The following is an 18,813-nucleotide window of genomic DNA, read 5'->3' on the forward strand; positions in this document are numbered from 1 at the left end:
CAAACACATGTAACTTTGGGAGTTGAGTTTGGGGCCAACAATATAACACCATGTTATACCACAATGATCATTTATATACTTTTATTACAAGTATGTTGAGGCTATATTTGAATACATTGTCATAGAATTTACAGAACTGCAGAAAGTGTAATCAATGATTTATACATTTCAAAAAGACAACTAAAATGAATATATATTTCTTAAAACAAAGACTTATCAAATGAACCTTGTTTACAGTGTGGCAGTGAAAGTCCTTCTTGGCACATAGGTGTGAATTTGAATTTCTCAACCAGGGGGACTGATTAAACCTGTGCATAGTGGGTGACTTTTCATATTTTGGAAATCAATGCCCGCAATCCTTATTTGTCTTCGGAAGCCCAAGTACAAACCTAGTCCTTATTTTTCATTGCCTACAAACTAATCGAAAGGTGCAAGTATAAAAAAAAAAAAAAAAAAAAAGATAAAAGATGAATCTCAAAGTCATTAATACTCAGGGATTATTATTGTTACATATAAAATACAATTAGACAATGCAACTGTAACAAGGAAGATAGAAAAAAATAGATATACAAGAACAGCTAAAGTAGAAAAAGACAAATTTCTGATGTTATACATGAAAATGATTGAAGAAAGGATTAATTCTAACACAGACCAGCCATGTGCTAGAAGGGCCTGATGGAGATTGCAGATGTTCTGCTAGGGGTTTTGAAAGAATTAAACCTCAGGCACCGAATGATCCATTGAAGACCTCAGCAGGCCACTTGACATCCTGTAAAAGCAAAAGCGGTTTACTATTTAGCACTATGAGTTTTACAAGTTGATATGAACACAACAAACCAGCACATTTTATACAACACTAATTCCAAAAATGTTGGGATGCAGTGTAAAACGTCAACAAAAAAATTAAATAAATAATATATATAATACCATATCAAATGTTTAAACTGATAACATAGCATTTTAAGGAAAAGTTAAGGAAGTTTTAAGGGACAATGCCCAAATGTTTACCACTGTGCAGCATCCCATCTTCTGTTAAAAGCGTATATACATTTGGGAAATGAGGTGACCAATTGCTGGACTTTTGAAAAAATAATGTTTTCCCATTCATATCTGATACATAATTCTAGATGCTCAACAGTCCTGGGTCTTTTTTGTCTTTTTTTTTTTTGTTGTTGCAAGGTTTACAATTGTAATTTGGGTGGTACAAAGAAAAAAGAAAATAAGCTTTTATGTTTCTATAGTCTGTAAATATGATATAAGCATTTTCTATATACGTTTGAACATACAGTATATTCTATACAATCACTTTCTCTGTACTTATCCTGCTATTTACTCTTCAAAGTTTCATGCTAAAGTTCATAAGGGGAAGCTTTTTATTTATTTATAATGTAACTGCTATATGTTCAATATAACCTCAATACAACTGCACTAACAAAGTAATATTTGTATTAGTGCACTAACCTCTTAATCATATGCTCGTAGATAACCTTAGGCATGATAGTGATGGTCATAGCGGTGGGAGATGTGTTCAGGATATCTTTAATCTGAGGATCCTGTGAGAAAACACAACATGAGCAATTAAATACATTACTGCAAGAACCAATGTCTTGGAGAAATGCACAATAAAGTTAGACGAATATATAATTTATTTATTTATTTTTATAATATGAACTATATTAATATTTAAGTTTATTTCAATTCTGATGGCCTTTATTATGTTACCTTGAGTCCAATGACATTCTGGCCATTGATCTCACAAATGTAATGATCAGTGAGAAGTCCATTGCGGGCAGCAGAACCATCCTTCACCAGAGAATTGATACGGCCAGACTTAAATATAAAACCAACATGGCCAGTGCTGTCCTTATGCATGGTGATTGTGCGCTGGAAGGGCCTGTGGTCAACAACAAAGAAAAGTGTCAGCCAAGAACTTAATACTGTAAGAAGTGGTAGATGCATGTGTCAACGATAAGAATGATATTGTACTACAATTGCATTAAAGTACCTTCCCTTTTAAACAAAACAGAGTTAGAATTCAGAAACATCATTATGATTATTACATTACCAGGCATGTTTAGTGTCCATAGGGTGGAGCCAGACCCATTCATGCAGGAAGTTATAAGGCAAAGTACATAATAATCCTTGTTTTGTGAGATATGTTTAAATTAATTTTCCTGGAGACCATGTAGACACCACTGACTCTCAATAGCCCATTGTGTGTGTAACTGAATGGATTAATACCAGCAAGATCTCATTGTTTGCACTCCACAAATATTTACTTACCCATAAAAGGTGCTGGCATTATTACCCTATAAGCTGGTCACCTGACAGACCTTTTGTATGTTGTGTTAAAGCAAAGGAAAACACTAACATAGTACAGGACACGGAGTACTAGAGGAGCATGGTTAACCTTTAAGAGGTTATTTAGATGAATGGTAAGTGTACAAATCTATGGCATCAACAACACTCACTCAAGACAGATCTAGATTTAATTTTGTTAATTAAAAGTATTATATATGGACAAAATATATAGGTTTATTACTAAAAAAAACAGCTTATCTGACTAACATTTACAGAGTGTAAAGTGTAGTGACTGGACTGACCTATCACGGACCACGAGCTCAATGCGCTGTTCGGCTGCTGCCTTCAGCGCCTTGTGCGCTTTGTCTGTGCTCCAGCCAGCACAGTTCTGGCCGTTGATCTGCAGCACCTGGTCTCCAAAACGCAGTCCAGCCAGAGATGCAGGTGAATTCGCCTGCACTAATTGAATGAACACACCCTAGAAGGAAAAAGATGGGTAGTTACAGAACTAGAATTTTGCTGGGTTTTATTTAGATTTGTATAGCCAAAGCCCTGTCACACAGGGAAAATTTGAAATTTTTACTACAAAATAATCTGAATGCACGCATGACTTTATGCCTGGAGTAAGTAACATTTGCCCAAGTGCCCAATGCTCACAGTCTGTCAGGTCTGGATTTGAAGCCACAACCTCTGAGTCGTTAGTGAAGAATCTTATCTTCCCACAGCACCATGGTTTACATTAGAATCTCAATTGATGTGCAGCCCACAAACCACCGTGTCACTGCATGCTAATAAGATTTACTCACATTGTCAATTTCTTTCAGCCGCAGGCCAACCTTTCTATCCTGGTCTTTGCAGAGGATGACCTCCCTCAGGCCTGGGCGAATTTCAGCTCTCCTGATGCCCACATCATTGCCCGTCACTGGGCGTACCATGCCCCCGATTTCTGATGGCACTGCAACTTGCTGCAGAGAGAAAATGAAAGAGTTTAAGGAGGAACCACAAACAAGTGGAAAAGTTTGTGTCCTAATACTTTTGTTTGTATGTCTCTTTCTTGGTGATAACATCTCTAAACATAGCTTAGATCTGGAGAAGATCTAAGCTGATGAAAGTAAACACGAGAAACAAAATACAACACCAAGATCAGGGAAGAGATGATGATACTAGCAAGAGCAAATTAAAGTAAGCAGATATTTGGTGCATGTATACAGATATACGCTGCAATGCAGCTGGTCCATCAGTGGAGATGTACAAAGTGGAAATAAACATAAACTGAGTGTGTTCATATGGGCATAAACACCCATCTTCGCTGATCTCACATGCTTTTAGGTTTATGAGTCAATCTAAGATTGGGTGATATATCAGCTCACTAAACATTTCACACAATTCTATCTATCACTAAATATTTTCAAAAGCAATTTACATGAGAAAACAAAACTTTGCCAGGGAATTTTCTGTGGCTTTTGAAGTTTGGCTTTTCATGATATGCCCTCACCGAAAGATTGGATGTGTTTCTCCTTTTAATAACATTGACCTACTTTGCGTTGCTTGTGTACTTTTCCATAACAGTACTTTTGATAAAGGGTCTTAGCACTAAGTTTAGTTCTCCATTTACAAAAACACAGTATTGCAAAACATGGGATAAGGAGCTGGCCTGGTAGAGTCACACTTTACACATCTACTTCCTTTAAATGCTAAGGATGACCACATGGTGTATAATACAGTACTGAGTCACTGCAAACACGCACAGACACTGATACAAAGACACACACAGATGCCACACACGCACACACCCAGACAAACATACAGAGACAAACACTGCACAGAGGCACACACTGCACAGACACTTACTTACACACTCATACAGAGGCACTCACACAGACACTCACTCACACTCATACAAAGGCACTCACTCATGCAGACACTCACATTATCGGCAGCTGGGATAAGAGCCAAGTTCTTCTGCACCTCATCACTAGTGAGTTTGAGTCCCATGTACTCTCCTAGCTCCTCCAGGCTTGGGTAAAGACCTTAAAGAATCAGAGAAGTAAAGACAAAGTAGAGCACAAGTTCCCAGTATTTTAGGCAAACAAATATGAAAAAATGTTTTTATTTAAAAAAATAGCACTCAAAAAACACCCACTCTCATACACAAGTAACAATAATGAATTACGGTTCATAAATCATTCGTATAAATTGTTTCTCAAACTGCAATATCTAATTTACACAGCGCTAATTATGGCAACATTGCTTTAGGATGATGTCTTTTCCTTCCTTGTTCTGTTACCTAAAATGACATATATATGTCATTACTGATGTTTTACAACCTTATTGAGTCTACCACACATAACAGCTATGTGCATTTAGCTGTGCTTAAAAAACAAAAAAAAAAAAACATACAACAAGCTACATAATTTTATTTATTTATTTATTTTATAATATGAACTATATTAATATTTAAGTTTATTTCAATTCTGATGGCCTTTATTATGTTACCTTGAGTCCAATGACATTCTGGCCATTGATCTCACAAATGTAATGATCAGTGAGAAGTCCATTGCGGGCAGCAGAACCATCCTTCACCAGAGAATTGATACGGCCAGACTTAAATATAAAACCAACATGGCCAGTGCTGTCCTTATGCATGGTGATTGTGCGCTGGAAGGGCCTGTGGTCAACAACAAAGAAAAGTGTCAGCCAAGAACTTAATACTGTAAGAAGTGGTAGATGCATGTGTCAACGATAAGAATGATATTGTACTACAATTGCATTAAAGTACCTTCCCTTTTAAACAAAACAGAGTTAGAATTCAGAAACATCATTATGATTATTACATTACCAGGCATGTTTAGTGTCCATAGGGTGGAGCCAGACCCATTCATGCAGGAAGTTATAAGGCAAAGTACATAATAATCCTTGTTTTGTGAGATATGTTTAAATTAATTTTCCTGGAGACCATGTAGACACCACTGACTCTCAATAGCCCATTGTGTGTGTAACTGAATGGATTAATACCAGCAAGATCTCATTGTTTGCACTCCACAAATATTTACTTACCCATAAAAGGTGCTGGCATTATTACCCTATAAGCTGGTCACCTGACAGACCTTTGTATGTTGTGTTAAAGCAAAGGAAAACACTAACATAGTACAGGACACGGAGTACTAGAGGAGCATGGTTAACCTTTAAGAGGTTATTTAGATGAATGGTAAGTGTACAAATCTATGGCATCAACAACACTCACTCAAGACAGATCTAGATTTAATTTTGTTAATTAAAAAGTATTATATATGGACAAAATATATAGGTTTATTACTAAAAAAAAACAGCTTATCTGACTAACATTTACAGAGTGTAAAGTGTAGTGACTGGACTGACCTATCACGGACCACGAGCTCAATGCGCTGTTCGGCTGCTGCCTTCAGCGCCTTGTGCGCTTTGTCTGTGCTCCAGCCAGCACAGTTCTGGCCGTTGATCTGCAGCACCTGGTCTCCAAAACGCAGTCCAGCCAGAGATGCAGGTGAATTCGCCTGCACTAATTGAATGAACACACCCTAGAAGGAAAAAGATGGGTAGTTACAGAACTAGAATTTTGCTGGGTTTTATTTAGATTTGTATAGCCAAAGCCCTGTCACACAGGGAAAATTTGAAATTTTTACTACAAAATAATCTGAATGCACGCATGACTTTATGCCTGGAGTAAGTAACATTTGCCCAAGTGCCCAATGCTCACAGTCTGTCAGGTCTGGATTTGAAGCCACAACCTCTGAGTCGTTAGTGAAGAATCTTATCTTCCCACAGCACCATGGTTTACATTAGAATCTCAATTGATGTGCAGCCCACAAACCACCGTGTCACTGCATGCTAATAAGATTTACTCACATTGTCAATTTCTTTCAGCCGCAGGCCAACCTTTCTATCCTGGTCTTTGCAGAGGATGACCTCCCTCAGGCCTGGGCGAATTTCAGCTCTCCTGATGCCCACATCATTGCCCGTCACTGGGCGTACCATGCCCCCGATTTCTGATGGCACTGCAACTTGCTGCAGAGAGAAAATGAAAGAGTTTAAGGAGGAACCACAAACAAGTGGAAAAGTTTGTGTCCTAATACTTTTGTTTGTATGTCTCTTTCTTGGTGATAACATCTCTAAACATAGCTTAGATCTGGAGAAGATCTAAGCTGATGAAAGTAAACACGAGAAACAAAATACAACACCAAGATCAGGGAAGAGATGATGATACTAGCAAGAGCAAATTAAAGTAAGCAGATATTTGGTGCATGTATACAGATATAAGCTGCAATGCAGCTGGTCCATCAGTGGAGATGTACAAAGTGGAAATAAACATAAACTGAGTGTGTTCATATGGGCATAAACACCCATCTTCGCTGATCTCACATGCTTTTAGGTTTATGAGTCAATCTAAGATTGGGTGATATATCAGCTCACTAAACATTTCACACAATTCTATCTATCACTAAATATTTTCAAAAGCAATTTACATGAGAAAACAAAACTTTGCCAGGGAATTTTCTGTGGCTTTTGAAGTTTGGCTTTTCATGATATGCCCTCACCGAAAGATTGGATGTGTTTCTCCTTTTAATAACATTGACCTACTTTGCGTTGCTTGTGTACTTTTCCATAACAGTACTTTTGATAAAGGGTCTTAGCACTAAGTTTAGTTCTCCATTTACAAAAACACAGTATTGCAAAACATGGGATAAGGAGCTGGCCTGGTAGAGTCACACTTTACACATCTACTTCCTTTAAATGCTAAGGATGTCCACATGGTGTATAATACAGTACTGAGTCACTGCAAACACGCACAGACACTGATACAAAGACACACACACAGATGCCACACACGCACACACCCAGACAAACATACAGAGACAAACACTCGCACAGAGGCACACACTCGCACAGACACTTACTTACACACTCATACAGAGGCACTCACACAGACACTCACTCACACAGACACTCACTCACACAGACACTCACTCACACAGACACTCACTCACACAGACACTCACTCACACAGACACTCACTCACACAGACACTCACTCACACAGACACTCACTCACAGACACTCACTCACACAGACACTCACTCACACAGACACTCACTCACACAGACACTCACTCACACAGACACTCACTCACACTCATACAAAGGCACTCACTCATGCAGACACTCACATTATCGGCAGCTGGGATAAGAGCCAAGTTCTTCTGCACCTCATCACTAGTGAGTTTGAGTCCCATGTACTCTCCTAGCTCCTCCAGGCTTGGGTAAAGACCTTAAAGAATCAGAGAAGTAAAGACAAAGTAGAGCACAAGTTCCCAGTATTTTAGGCAAAGAAATATGAAAAAATGTTTTTATTTAAAAAAATAGCACTCAAAAAACACCCACTCTCATACACAAGTAACAATAATGAATTACGGTTCATAAATCATTCGTATAAATTGTTTCTCAAACTGCAATATCTAATTTACACAGCGCTAATTATGGCAACATTGCTTTAGGATGATGTCTTTTCCTTCCTTGTTCTGTTACCTAAAATGACATATATATGTCATTACTGATGTTTTACAACCTTATTGAGTCTACCACACATAACAGCTATGTGCATTTAGCTGTGCTTAAAAAAAAACAAAAAAAAAAAAAAAAAAAAAAAAAACATACAACAAGCTACATAATTTTATTTATTTATTTTTTTATCTACGAGTAAGAGTATTGTCTACATTTCTTAGCTAAATCCTTCAACCCAGCTCAGGAACGGAAAATAAAACCAGCCTTGTTCCTTTTTTTCTCTAAAGTAATCCTGGGTTTCTACAGTGTATACATTCTTCCTCTTGTCCAGCATTCCCACATGATCCCATTCCAATTCTAACAGTGTAGCAGACTGACATTACGTGGCGAACTTTTGTTGGATTTATATAAAAGAATCAGACTAAAACGTTATTAGCGGTGAATGAATAATTAACATGTTGGGTCATGTGAGAGGAACTGATGAGGGAAGTACACAGTGTTATTATGGGTGCTGAAACTAAGTGAGACACGGCTCAATAAAATAAAGGGAATAAGTGAAATAAAGAAAATGACTTCTAAGCATCCCCCTTCTTCCTAGTCCAACAGCACCAACACTAATCTTTCAAATAAAATAAAAACTTTCCCCTTCATATACAAAGCTGCCAATGAAAAACACCATACACAGAGCTTCCAATGAAGTCTCCATGACTACATAAAGTTAGTTCAGCTTAGAGTAAACAAAGGCCCCATAGTGTGTGTGTGTGTGTGTGTGTGTGTGTGTGTGTGTGTGTGTGTGTGTGTGTGTGTGTGTGTGTGTGTGTGAGAGAGTGAGTGAGAGAGAGATAAATAAAAAGAAATAAAAAACTCCCCCCTCATATTCACACATTCCCCAGTTTTCACTCTCTAAGAGTTTCTTGCACCTGGATGTAAATAGACTCTAGTGGCACACTTGGCACTAGAAGAGAGAGGAAGTGGAAAAACAAGAACCTCATTAAAAAAAAAAATAAAAATAAAAAAAAATAACTACAAAGAAACCTTAGAATGTGTCATGCTATTATTGTCTCTGGGGGATTTTTAGTCCATTATTCCATAATGACTTTCATTTTAGTCCCTAATTTAGTCCATGACATGATTTTGGGCAAAAGAAAAAAAGGAGGAGGAGGCAGGACAAAAAAAACAAACAAAAAAAAAATTGGTTTGCATGCATTCATCTGAGAGAAAAAAAAAAAGAAAGAAAGAAGAAAAATAAATAAATAAAAAAAAGGAGGAAGCTACTGACTTACTTGAGCTTGGCATGCCTTGTATAGCAGGCTGGTAGGCACCCTCAGTGACAGCTGGAGCAGAGGAAGTGGACTGGGCAAACTGGGCCTGTGCCTGTCAGAGAAAATATACATTTACATATAGAATAATTGAAACACAGCACAGAGAAAGCCTGGTCTTCAATCCTTTTCTTCTTAATAAAACATTTGTCATTCTGAAGTAACACCACAATGCTAGATGATTCCACAGTAAGCCAGCATTACAACGCTTGAGAGGTCAGGTCTAGTATTTTTATTACCCTCATGACCTTGTCCACCTTCAGGTCCTCAAGAGATGGATAGAGTGACATGCTGCAAAAAGACAAAAAAAAAAAAAAAGAGAGATAGTTATTGATGGGATGTAATAGTCAGACATAGTGGTTTTTAAATGCACTTGACATGAAATCTGGATGCAGGTATAATTCCATATGGGGGAAAACTAAAATAATCCAATGCAGGGGACATTTTTTTAGTTTGGCTCAATGCTTCACCAAAATATTGTCCACATGTTATACAGCCCCTGACACAGATCACAGCACAAACGACCCACTACACTTACAAAATGATAAGCCACACACTTCCTGTTTCCTCCTTCTTCATGCAGCTCCACACACAAACAACATTTTAGGTCTAATGCAACATTCAAGATGTTCAATATAAAAATGCAGCCTTTACCTCCAAATAACTATTTAATGTAAGTAATTATTTGTAAATGTAATATACGCAACCTGCTATCAGTAAACTACCACATTTATTTACCACCAGTTACATAGTATTGTGGTTCTCACTTCTCTAACCGATGAGATTCCACTGACCTCTTCTGCACATACACAGTAAATAATTTTTTTATTATTATTTTGGTCTCTACTAGGGATACTAGATCTCTACTAGATTTAATGAAATAAATAAGTGCATGTGAGGAAACATTTTCAGAGAACAATTTGCTGATATTCCACAACACTAACAATTAGCTTTACCAACACTGAGCAGAGAGAGGAACTGTACACGATTTATTGCTACATTACATGGCAATATGACAAATCTGTTAAAGATCTCATTAGTTCCGGGTTGGAAGAAGAAGTCAACAGGTGACGGTTCAGCAGACGGAGCTTTCTTTTATTTTTTTATTTAATTTTGCAATGTCGCTTTCCTTGTAGTCACGCCGGGACACACACCTTTCAGTAACGCACAGACTCGCAGATTCACGCACCTTTACCTGCCATCCTCCGCTTTTCCATACACGCCATCAGCTCTCACACTCTCACACCCTGTGTAAACAGGGCTGTTTCTAGTCTTATTGGTACCCTGGGCAAGATACTCCTACACCATACAAGTCATTAGCAATCTTCCATAAAAAAGGTTAAACACATTTAATAATAATGATTGCAACATTGTCTGAATTCAAGTATGTAAACATATAGTGTATCTTAAACTTCAGCAGAAATATTTTATTGAAATGGATTTTATTTATTATTTTATTAATTAAATTCAGCTGTACTTTGGAGAATTTGTTTTTACATTAACGCAAATCTTATTTCATTTTGTAAACTTTTCTCATTTTGAAAATGAATACACAATATTATATTAACATATAAACAGTATTTCAGCACTATCACTAATCTGTGTGCAATTTTCTAGACAATCAATCGAGTGGACTCATGATACCATTTATTATATCGCATATCGCAATATTGACCACAATAATCGCAACATGAGATTTTTCCCAATTTGCGTCCATTTAACTACACGCAGAGCACTGTGTTTCCCCACGGACTAATACTTTAATACTAACGCACCACCTGCTAAAGCCTGGACTGCTCTGGGATCTAATTTGAAAACATGGCGTGCACACAAAAATTTCAAAAGTTCAGAAGTAAGTTTGAAATTGATTTTTTATTTATATACAGTGGTCTCCCTGGAACTCGCGGGGGTTAGGGGTTCCGAAAATCTGCAAATTTTGGACGCACACCCTCAGTCCCTATGGTACCTTAGTGAATTCATCTAGACATTATGACATTTTTATCAAAAACAGTTTACATCGTTATTCCTAACGTTCCTGAACATTTGGTCTCGCTGTGGATTCCCACGAATTTTAAGATAATCTACAACCTGCTGTTAGTTAGGTTTCAGATAAGAACCTGCAAATTTTCAGAGCCGTGAGTGCCGAACTGCGAATTATCGGGGGTTGATTGTATTTGTATTTTGATGTAATATGGCAATTAAATGCACTAAATTGGTTTAGTTTTCACAGATTGCAATTTCAGCAGTAAAAATGTAAAAAAGGAAACAAATTACTTGTTCCTTTTGAGAGACCGTCTTATTTTCTCTTAGTTATTATCCGATTAATCGATAGACTCATAAGTGATAGCCGCAGCCCTAGTCTCTACAAATCTTTGAGAGAGAGAGAAAAAAATCTAATGATATATTAATAATGAGCCTACATGTCAAACTGAACACCACATTGCTGACTTTTTACAATTGCCACAGTTCCTTGCTGCACAGCTAAAAACATTACACCCTAGTGTACTTTTCTTCAATCTAAAATAGAGGAAATACATGATACTCTGTATTTGTTTTTTGTACAAAATACTTAATGATTAAATCGTTCGTGTGAAGGGAAATAACTTCTTTATTGTTGAATGTCTTCTATACAGTTGACGATTTTTATCTAATCTGTGGTATAGTGAATGAAAACTTCTCGGCAGAAAATAGTGAATCATAAACAGCATCATCCGTCAGGGAGGAAAAGACAAAGCACCATAAACAAAGACATGAAAGTTCATATGGGTCGTCAAGATATCACATTATTTGGAGCAATAGCAAACATTTTAGGATCAGCATTAAAAGTGACCTATAGTGAAACTCCAAAAGGTTACATATATAGGTATATTAAGTTTGTAATCTTGCGTACCAGTGTAGATTTATTCATTGCTAGAGACTCAAAGCACTTTTGTGCGTCGCTCTGTATAAGGGCGTCTGCTAAATGCTGCAAATGTAAATGTTACATGACAGCATTACATTACACTTAACCCATGCCAAAACTGACAAGTACAGTATCAAGATAAATAAGAACACTGAGGAAATGAAAATTAAACTAAACCAGCAATGAGCTCATGCTCTAGACCAAATATTTATCTCATTTCAAGTAAAGAAAAACAGACATTAAAATGAGCAAGCAGCTGGCTGAAAGAAAATCTGAATATTTCCATTTTCGGTAGCACTAATCCAGAAAGAACAAAAACAGTCTCATGGGAATATTTGTATTAGGTAATCTAATAGCTATAAACTATAACCTAATCTGTATATTTTGTTCTTCAGCCTGTTAAACATTACACCAACAGTTTAGCATGCTAGCTAACTTAAAGAGCAATAAATATCCACACCCATGTCAGCTGATGACTCACACTGGCTGTCATAAGACCTACAGCTAAACAACATCACAACTGGGTCAAGGTATGAACTAGCTGAATTATTTGCTCACTTTCCAACAAACAAACAACTTGTGTGTTCATCAGTAGTGTATATATATATATATATAAAATGTTCATATATTTATGGTTTGATCCTTAAATAGGCTTCAGATCCAAAGCCTAGACCAGGAATAAACAGACAAATCATACACAGTATAGCTTTACTGCTTCCTGTGTACGATAAAAGCTTTACAGGTGCCTACTTATTAGTTTCAATCCCTATGCAACGTGCACTGAGGTTATGCATGTGAAAAAGCTTACTGGCTTATTGCATTCTTGAGAATTTCTGAGTTTTATTTTTTTTCCTGACAAAGTATAGGTATATACCAGGGATTTGGAAATGTAATCACACACTTTATCATCTCTTTCCTCCTTTGTGTAACTGAGAAGAATAGCGTTAGATGTGGAAAAACAGTCTTAATCTAAAACCATACCGGTTTTGCACAAAGCTTTTTTATTTACATAAACAATTACATTCCACGACTTTTGATTACTTTATTGAAACAGGCTAAATATAAGACTAAATATTTGTCTAATATAATCTTTTCAAAAGTGTGAGGCTTAAGCGAAGTTAGATGTGACGGATCAGCAGCCAAAAACCGCTTTGATATTTCCATTTTCAATTTCATCCCCACTCAGATTCAACGCACTTGCGGGTATCAGAAATATGAGCCAAAGAGTGGGTGACTCCACCTCATCACAATTTGAACAATCCATATAAAATAAGACCTATCAACTCTTTACAACAAGAAACCTTTTGTACTGGTTGTCCTAAGTGCATTATCCTCAAGTCTCTTAGCACTGCAATGATTCAGCACAATGCTGCCTGAGATGTATGCTGCCATTTTATAGACTCATTGGTATGCTGCTCAAGAAGTGCATTATCAGCAAAACCTGAGTTAACAGTGTGCCTATTTCGCCTAGAAACTGATTCAGGAAGTGCTTGGGAGGAAAAACAGGAAACTCATCAAGAAAGTCATAGTTAATGACCATCATCTAAGACCACTGCCTGCCACCATCACCAACAGATGACAAGGTTCAGTGATAGAGATGTATTTTTGGTTTGGGATACAGAGTCCCTATGAAGCTCTTAACCATTTTCAAATATATAATAAAGAAATTTCTTGTTGGCATATACTGTGGACTTAAGCCTGACTCATGTCTGCAATGCCATCAATACAGCTAAGATTAGGTTTGCTTAACTGTAATGCACATATGGAAGGAATCCTCAGTCGGAGATAAATATAAGCAATGGCAGCCAGTGTTTGAAATAGATTATTTTGCAATTATTGAAATCACATGACACATGACACATGCTAGCAAGCGACAAATTTCTCATTTGGCTAAAGCTAGTAAGCAAGCTTTAGAAATCGTGTAAAAGTAGCTTCCTGACTTGCTTAATCAAGTCTGAATCCTAGGCAGTAAAACATTTTGGGGGTTTATTTTAACCAGTTTCCATCACAGAGCATACACAAACAATTAATCAACTGGTACTACGTCATGGAGGATTATGTATTCCAGGAAAGTCACAGCAAAGCAATAAAACATTTCAAAAGATTTATATGTAACTACTAATCTTCTGCAGTATTAGTATATAGTTAAAAAATAATAATAAAAAACAACAACGCACCCGAATGCCTATTTCAAGAAGGCTGAATGAGAGTCTTTCATGACAAATGGTTTTCCCATGGCACAGGACCAAGATTAAGCAAAGGCCAGAACTGGTTTCGTGTCTTTTTCTAAACTTATTATGGAGTAATCAAGAGTCTCAGCATGACCGGATTTTATGATGTCACCAGAGGGAAAAGTCCCTTCCAAAATGTCCTGTATGTCCAAAATCATCTCAACCCTGGAAGCAAAATCTACAGCAGACTCCTTCAAACCAAACACCTGACTGCAATCATTCCGCATACATTTCTGTTTCAGTCTGGGCCACAACCCTTTCCCGATTTCCACCTGACAAACATGGCAAGTACAGGAAACTTTTTTTTTTTCTTCATACCTTCCCACCCACACACACACACACACACACACACACACAGAGAGTACGTATTACTGATGCAGCTTGTTTTGAATATTAGCTGAAGAGCTTAGTTACTTAGTGAACTGTTGTACAAAGCACCTAATTTCATCCCTTCATTTACTTTTTTTATATTGTTTATTCCTGGGTGTCGTCAAAACAGTTATACTTTACGGTTATGTAAATTAACCAGTTACCCACTAAAGCACCGATCATTTCTTAATTCTGGTTAGCTGGCTATACTAAAAATCCAGGAATATATATTATATAATATATTTTATTATATGTTTATATATATTAACCTGTTTGTTCTTCCTAGTTGGTTTACTTGCTAAATAAAGCTCGGTTTCGAGTTGCTGCTCCGCTAGCTGTGTTTACTAGCTAACTAGCTGCTTAGTTAACACCAGGTCACTAGGTTAGCATATTAACGTTACGTCGTTAAGTCAAAGATCTAAACGAGAGAGTGAATAAATGTGAATATCTTACATTTAAGGTCCTGATTTGTCGATTCCGGATGAAACAGCGAAAGGTTCGGGTAGGAGAAGAGATAAACGCAGACAAAGCCGTGTTCAGTGCTCGCTATCTGCGTTTGGAGGAGGAATGGAAACTCCACCGTTAACTTCCTGCTCGCCTGTGTGACGTGTCTGCCGCCTGGTGCCGCTATAGCGCCTGAAAGTGCATTAGTCACAGCTGCACTTAGAATCATACAGTTCTAACTTTATTATGGATCAGAATGATTCGGCATATACGGAATTTTTTTGTGTGACATAAATAGTAACAGGGGCAAATAAGGTTTTAGGCGTTAAATACAGAACGGTAGGTGCGTCATGCAGTCGTTCCTTTTGAGTGGTTACACACACACTGCTTACTTTCATTGTCATTGCAACATAGCAAAGTGTTCAAGAGTTTACTCATAGATCCGATTCACTCGTAATGGCAGTCATACTGGCAAAGATACAAACAAGGATATTGCAGGTGGTATTGATTTGTTTGTTTGTGAAAAGCAAAGAAAGTCAACAAACATATACAAATATATATTTTCAAACTTTTGTTAAGTTGCAAAGAAAAGGAATTTTAAAACATTGAATAGCTCTCCAGTTTTGGGGAAGTTCTAGCTCACTGCTTTCGATTTTGAACAATCAAAATGTTGTGAGTTCAAATTCCAGCACTACCATGCTGCAACTGCTGGGCCCTTGAGCATGGCCATTTTCCCTCAACTGGTGACTCGCTCTGGATAAGAGTGTCTGCCAAATGCAACGATGTCAATGATCCTGGAGTGGGGTTCGTGTGAAGAGTTTGGACAAGGAGCTTGTTGTCCCTGTGTGAGAATGGTATATCATCATTTATTTTCACTCAAGTACCGTAATTTCCAGACTATTAAGCGCACGCAAATATAAGCCGCACCCACAGAATTTTACAAAGATGTTTATTTTGAACATAAATACGCCGCACCTGTCTATAAGCCGCAGTGTCTACACTAAAACTAATGAACTTTACACAGGCTTTAACAAAGACAGTGTCTGTTACACGACTTGTATCAGCCTTGGTTCAGACCAAGGCTTCATCTCGCTGTTGGTTTTACTAGATCTTAGTGCTGCATTCGACACTATAGACCATGATCTCCTCCTAGATCGCTTACAGAATTACATCGGCATTCAGGGACAGGCATTAAGCTGGTTTAAATCCTACCTGTCCAATCGTTACTATTTCGTAGACTTAAATGGAGAGTTATCCAGGCTAATGCTAGTAAATTATGGCATGCCACAAGGTTCAGTTCTAGGACCCCTGCTTTTCACAATATACATCTTCCCTTAAGAAATATTATTAGAAGGCATGGAATTAGCTTCCATTGTTATGCTGATGATACCCAGCTCTATATCTCAACAAAACCAGATACAGCTCAATTAGCTTGCATAACTGAGTGTATTAAAGAAATGAGAAATTGGATGACCCATAACTTTCTACTATTAAATTCTGATAAGACGGAGATTTTGCTCATTGGCCCAAAAACCAGTATACAGAAGCTCCAGCATCTCAACCTGCATTTAGACGGATGTTCTGTAACCACTAGTTCAACAGTAAACGACCTGGGAGTTATTTTAGACAGCAACTTGTCTTTTAATAATCATATCAACCAAGTTACAAAAGCAGCCTTCTTTCACCTTAAAAATATTTCTAAGTTTAGAAACATGTTATCTATATCTGATGCAGAGAAGCTTGTCCATGCGTTCATGACCTCCAGAATAGACTATTGTCTAATTATTGTCTAATTATCTAATTGACTATTGACTAATGCATTACTAGGCGGATGTCCTGCATCATTAATAAACAAGCTTCAGTTAGTTCAGAATGCGGCAGCAAGAGTTCTTACAAGGTCAAAAAAATATGACCATATAACCCCAATCTTATCATTCCTGCACTGGCTTCCTGTTAAGTTTCAAATAGACTTCAAACTTCTGCTTCTTACTTATAAAGCACTAAATGGTTTGGCACACATGTATCTCTCCAGTCTTTTAACACGCTACAATCCGTCACGCTCCCTGCGATCTCAAAACTCTGTACTTCTAGTAGTTCCTAGAATAGCAAAGTCCACTAAAGGCGGTAGATCATTCTTACATTTAGCTCCTAAACTCTGGAATAGTCTTTCTGACAGTGTTTGGGGCTCAGACACACTCTCCCCGTTTAAGTGCAGATTAAAAACATATCTTTTTAGCAAAGCCTACACATAACACACCTCACATCATAACCTTGTGCTCCAGAACATCTGATCACATGCACATTATCAACTTGTGCTGTTAATATCATAAACAGCAGCTTTGCTCATTTCTCTCCACTGCTTCTTTTTCTCTCCCCATCTCGAGGCATCCTGAGGTTGGCCAGCTCCAGTCACGTCCCACCTCATGAAGATTATGGACCTTTGAAGAAGTAGATGCCGAACTCGCAAACATCCCAAACCACCTAGAGACGTACCAGTGCCAATTGGATCCCACTTCATGTGTGGAGTTTTTACATTGGACCTCCTGGAGTGTTTAAAGGCTCTGGCATGGAGAAGCTGATGCTGGATCTGTGATGATCACAAATGTTGAGCTCAGTAGCTCCTAGTTTTATAACCATAAAGACTCTATAAGACTGTAGAAAGAACATTACTTATAATCTTTTACTCAAGTACTCATGTTAGTTCTCACTCTCCAGTGTTCTGTATTGTTGAAAGATTTATGATCAAACTCTTGATGTCACCCAAATGAGGATGGGTTCCCCTTTGGAGTCTGGTTCCTCTCAAGGTTTCTTCCTAATTTCATCTAAGGGAGTTTTTCCTTGCCACAGTTGCCACGGCTGCTCATCAGGTATAAATGCACACCATTCACCTTGACTGTTGATTTCTGTAAAGCTGCTTTGAGCCAATGTCTGTTGTGAAAAGCGCTATAGAAATAAACTTGACTTGACTTGACTATCTAAACAGTAGCCTACCAAGAAAGTCATTGTTCACTGTCTTCCCCCTTCCTTTTACAACAATTTCAGTTTTTCTTTTTGCATCGTTGTGCGTTTAAAAATCACCATCGGTGAAGCTTTTCTCCCGATGCCGTGCAGCTCAGAACACAGGTGAAGTTTTTTCATGCTCGGGTTTTTTCAGCGTGAAGAATGATTTGCATTTCCTGTTGACAGTCCGAGTGAGAGGCAGGTCAAACCTTATCCATATTTATGATGTAGTGCGGCCCGAATTCAGTGGGAGCGCATCATTTAATATTAAAAGTTTCATTGGTTCACCTTGGTCTAATGTTATGGGGCTCAGTTTTTTGGTTTGAAGCTTGTGAAACCGGAAAAACCCAGGAAAAATCCATAAATTAGCCACTTCATTGTTTAAGCCACGGGGTTAACAGCGTGGGAAAAAAGTAGTGGCTTATAGTCCGGAAAATACGGTATACATTTTACTAGAATTCTCAGGGGGTACTGCTAGTTTCTCGGATATGTTGGAATTGATGAATCTAACCTATTATATACTAGCGGGAAATTATACATTAAATGGCTCATATTTTTTGGAGGCCGACACGAAGGTGACAAGCTAAACAGTAACCCTATTTCACAATTAAACTTTGACCTAGTGAATGTCAGAAAGTATAGTATAAAATAGGATGTTTAGTATAAAATAGGTAACATTTATCAATTATAGCCTATCTGAGAAACTATTAGTAC

General features: G+C 37.6%; 2 protein-coding genes across 2 annotated transcripts; both read right to left on the reverse strand.

Annotated features, from left to right (window-relative positions):
• Positions 1–66: 66 nt before the first annotated feature.
• LOC124399006 (syntenin-1-like) lies at positions 67–4,358 on the reverse strand. The gene is made up of 6 exons (XM_046869624.1): positions 4,231–4,358; positions 3,108–3,266; positions 2,604–2,779; positions 1,723–1,894; positions 1,462–1,553; positions 67–769 (listed from the first exon to the last, which is right to left on the reverse strand). The coding sequence occupies exons 1-6, from the start codon at positions 4,294–4,296 to the stop codon at positions 715–717; spliced, it is 720 nt and encodes a 239-aa protein (XP_046725580.1). The 5' UTR covers positions 4,297–4,358; the 3' UTR covers positions 67–714.
• Positions 4,359–4,788: 430 nt separating this feature from the next.
• Positions 4,789–15,245, reverse strand: sdcbp2 (syndecan binding protein (syntenin) 2). Its single transcript, XM_046869835.1, has 7 exons — positions 15,109–15,245; positions 9,393–9,444; positions 9,118–9,208; positions 7,501–7,601; positions 6,184–6,342; positions 5,680–5,855; positions 4,789–4,969 (listed from the first exon to the last, which is right to left on the reverse strand). The coding sequence occupies exons 2-7, from the start codon at positions 9,441–9,443 to the stop codon at positions 4,789–4,791; spliced, it is 759 nt and encodes a 252-aa protein (XP_046725791.1). The 5' UTR covers position 9,444; positions 15,109–15,245.
• Positions 15,246–18,813: the final 3,568 nt, after the last annotated feature.

This window comes from Silurus meridionalis, chromosome 16 (assembly GCF_014805685.1).
Source record: "Silurus meridionalis isolate SWU-2019-XX chromosome 16, ASM1480568v1, whole genome shotgun sequence".
Taxonomy (NCBI): domain Eukaryota; kingdom Metazoa; phylum Chordata; class Actinopteri; order Siluriformes; family Siluridae; genus Silurus; species Silurus meridionalis.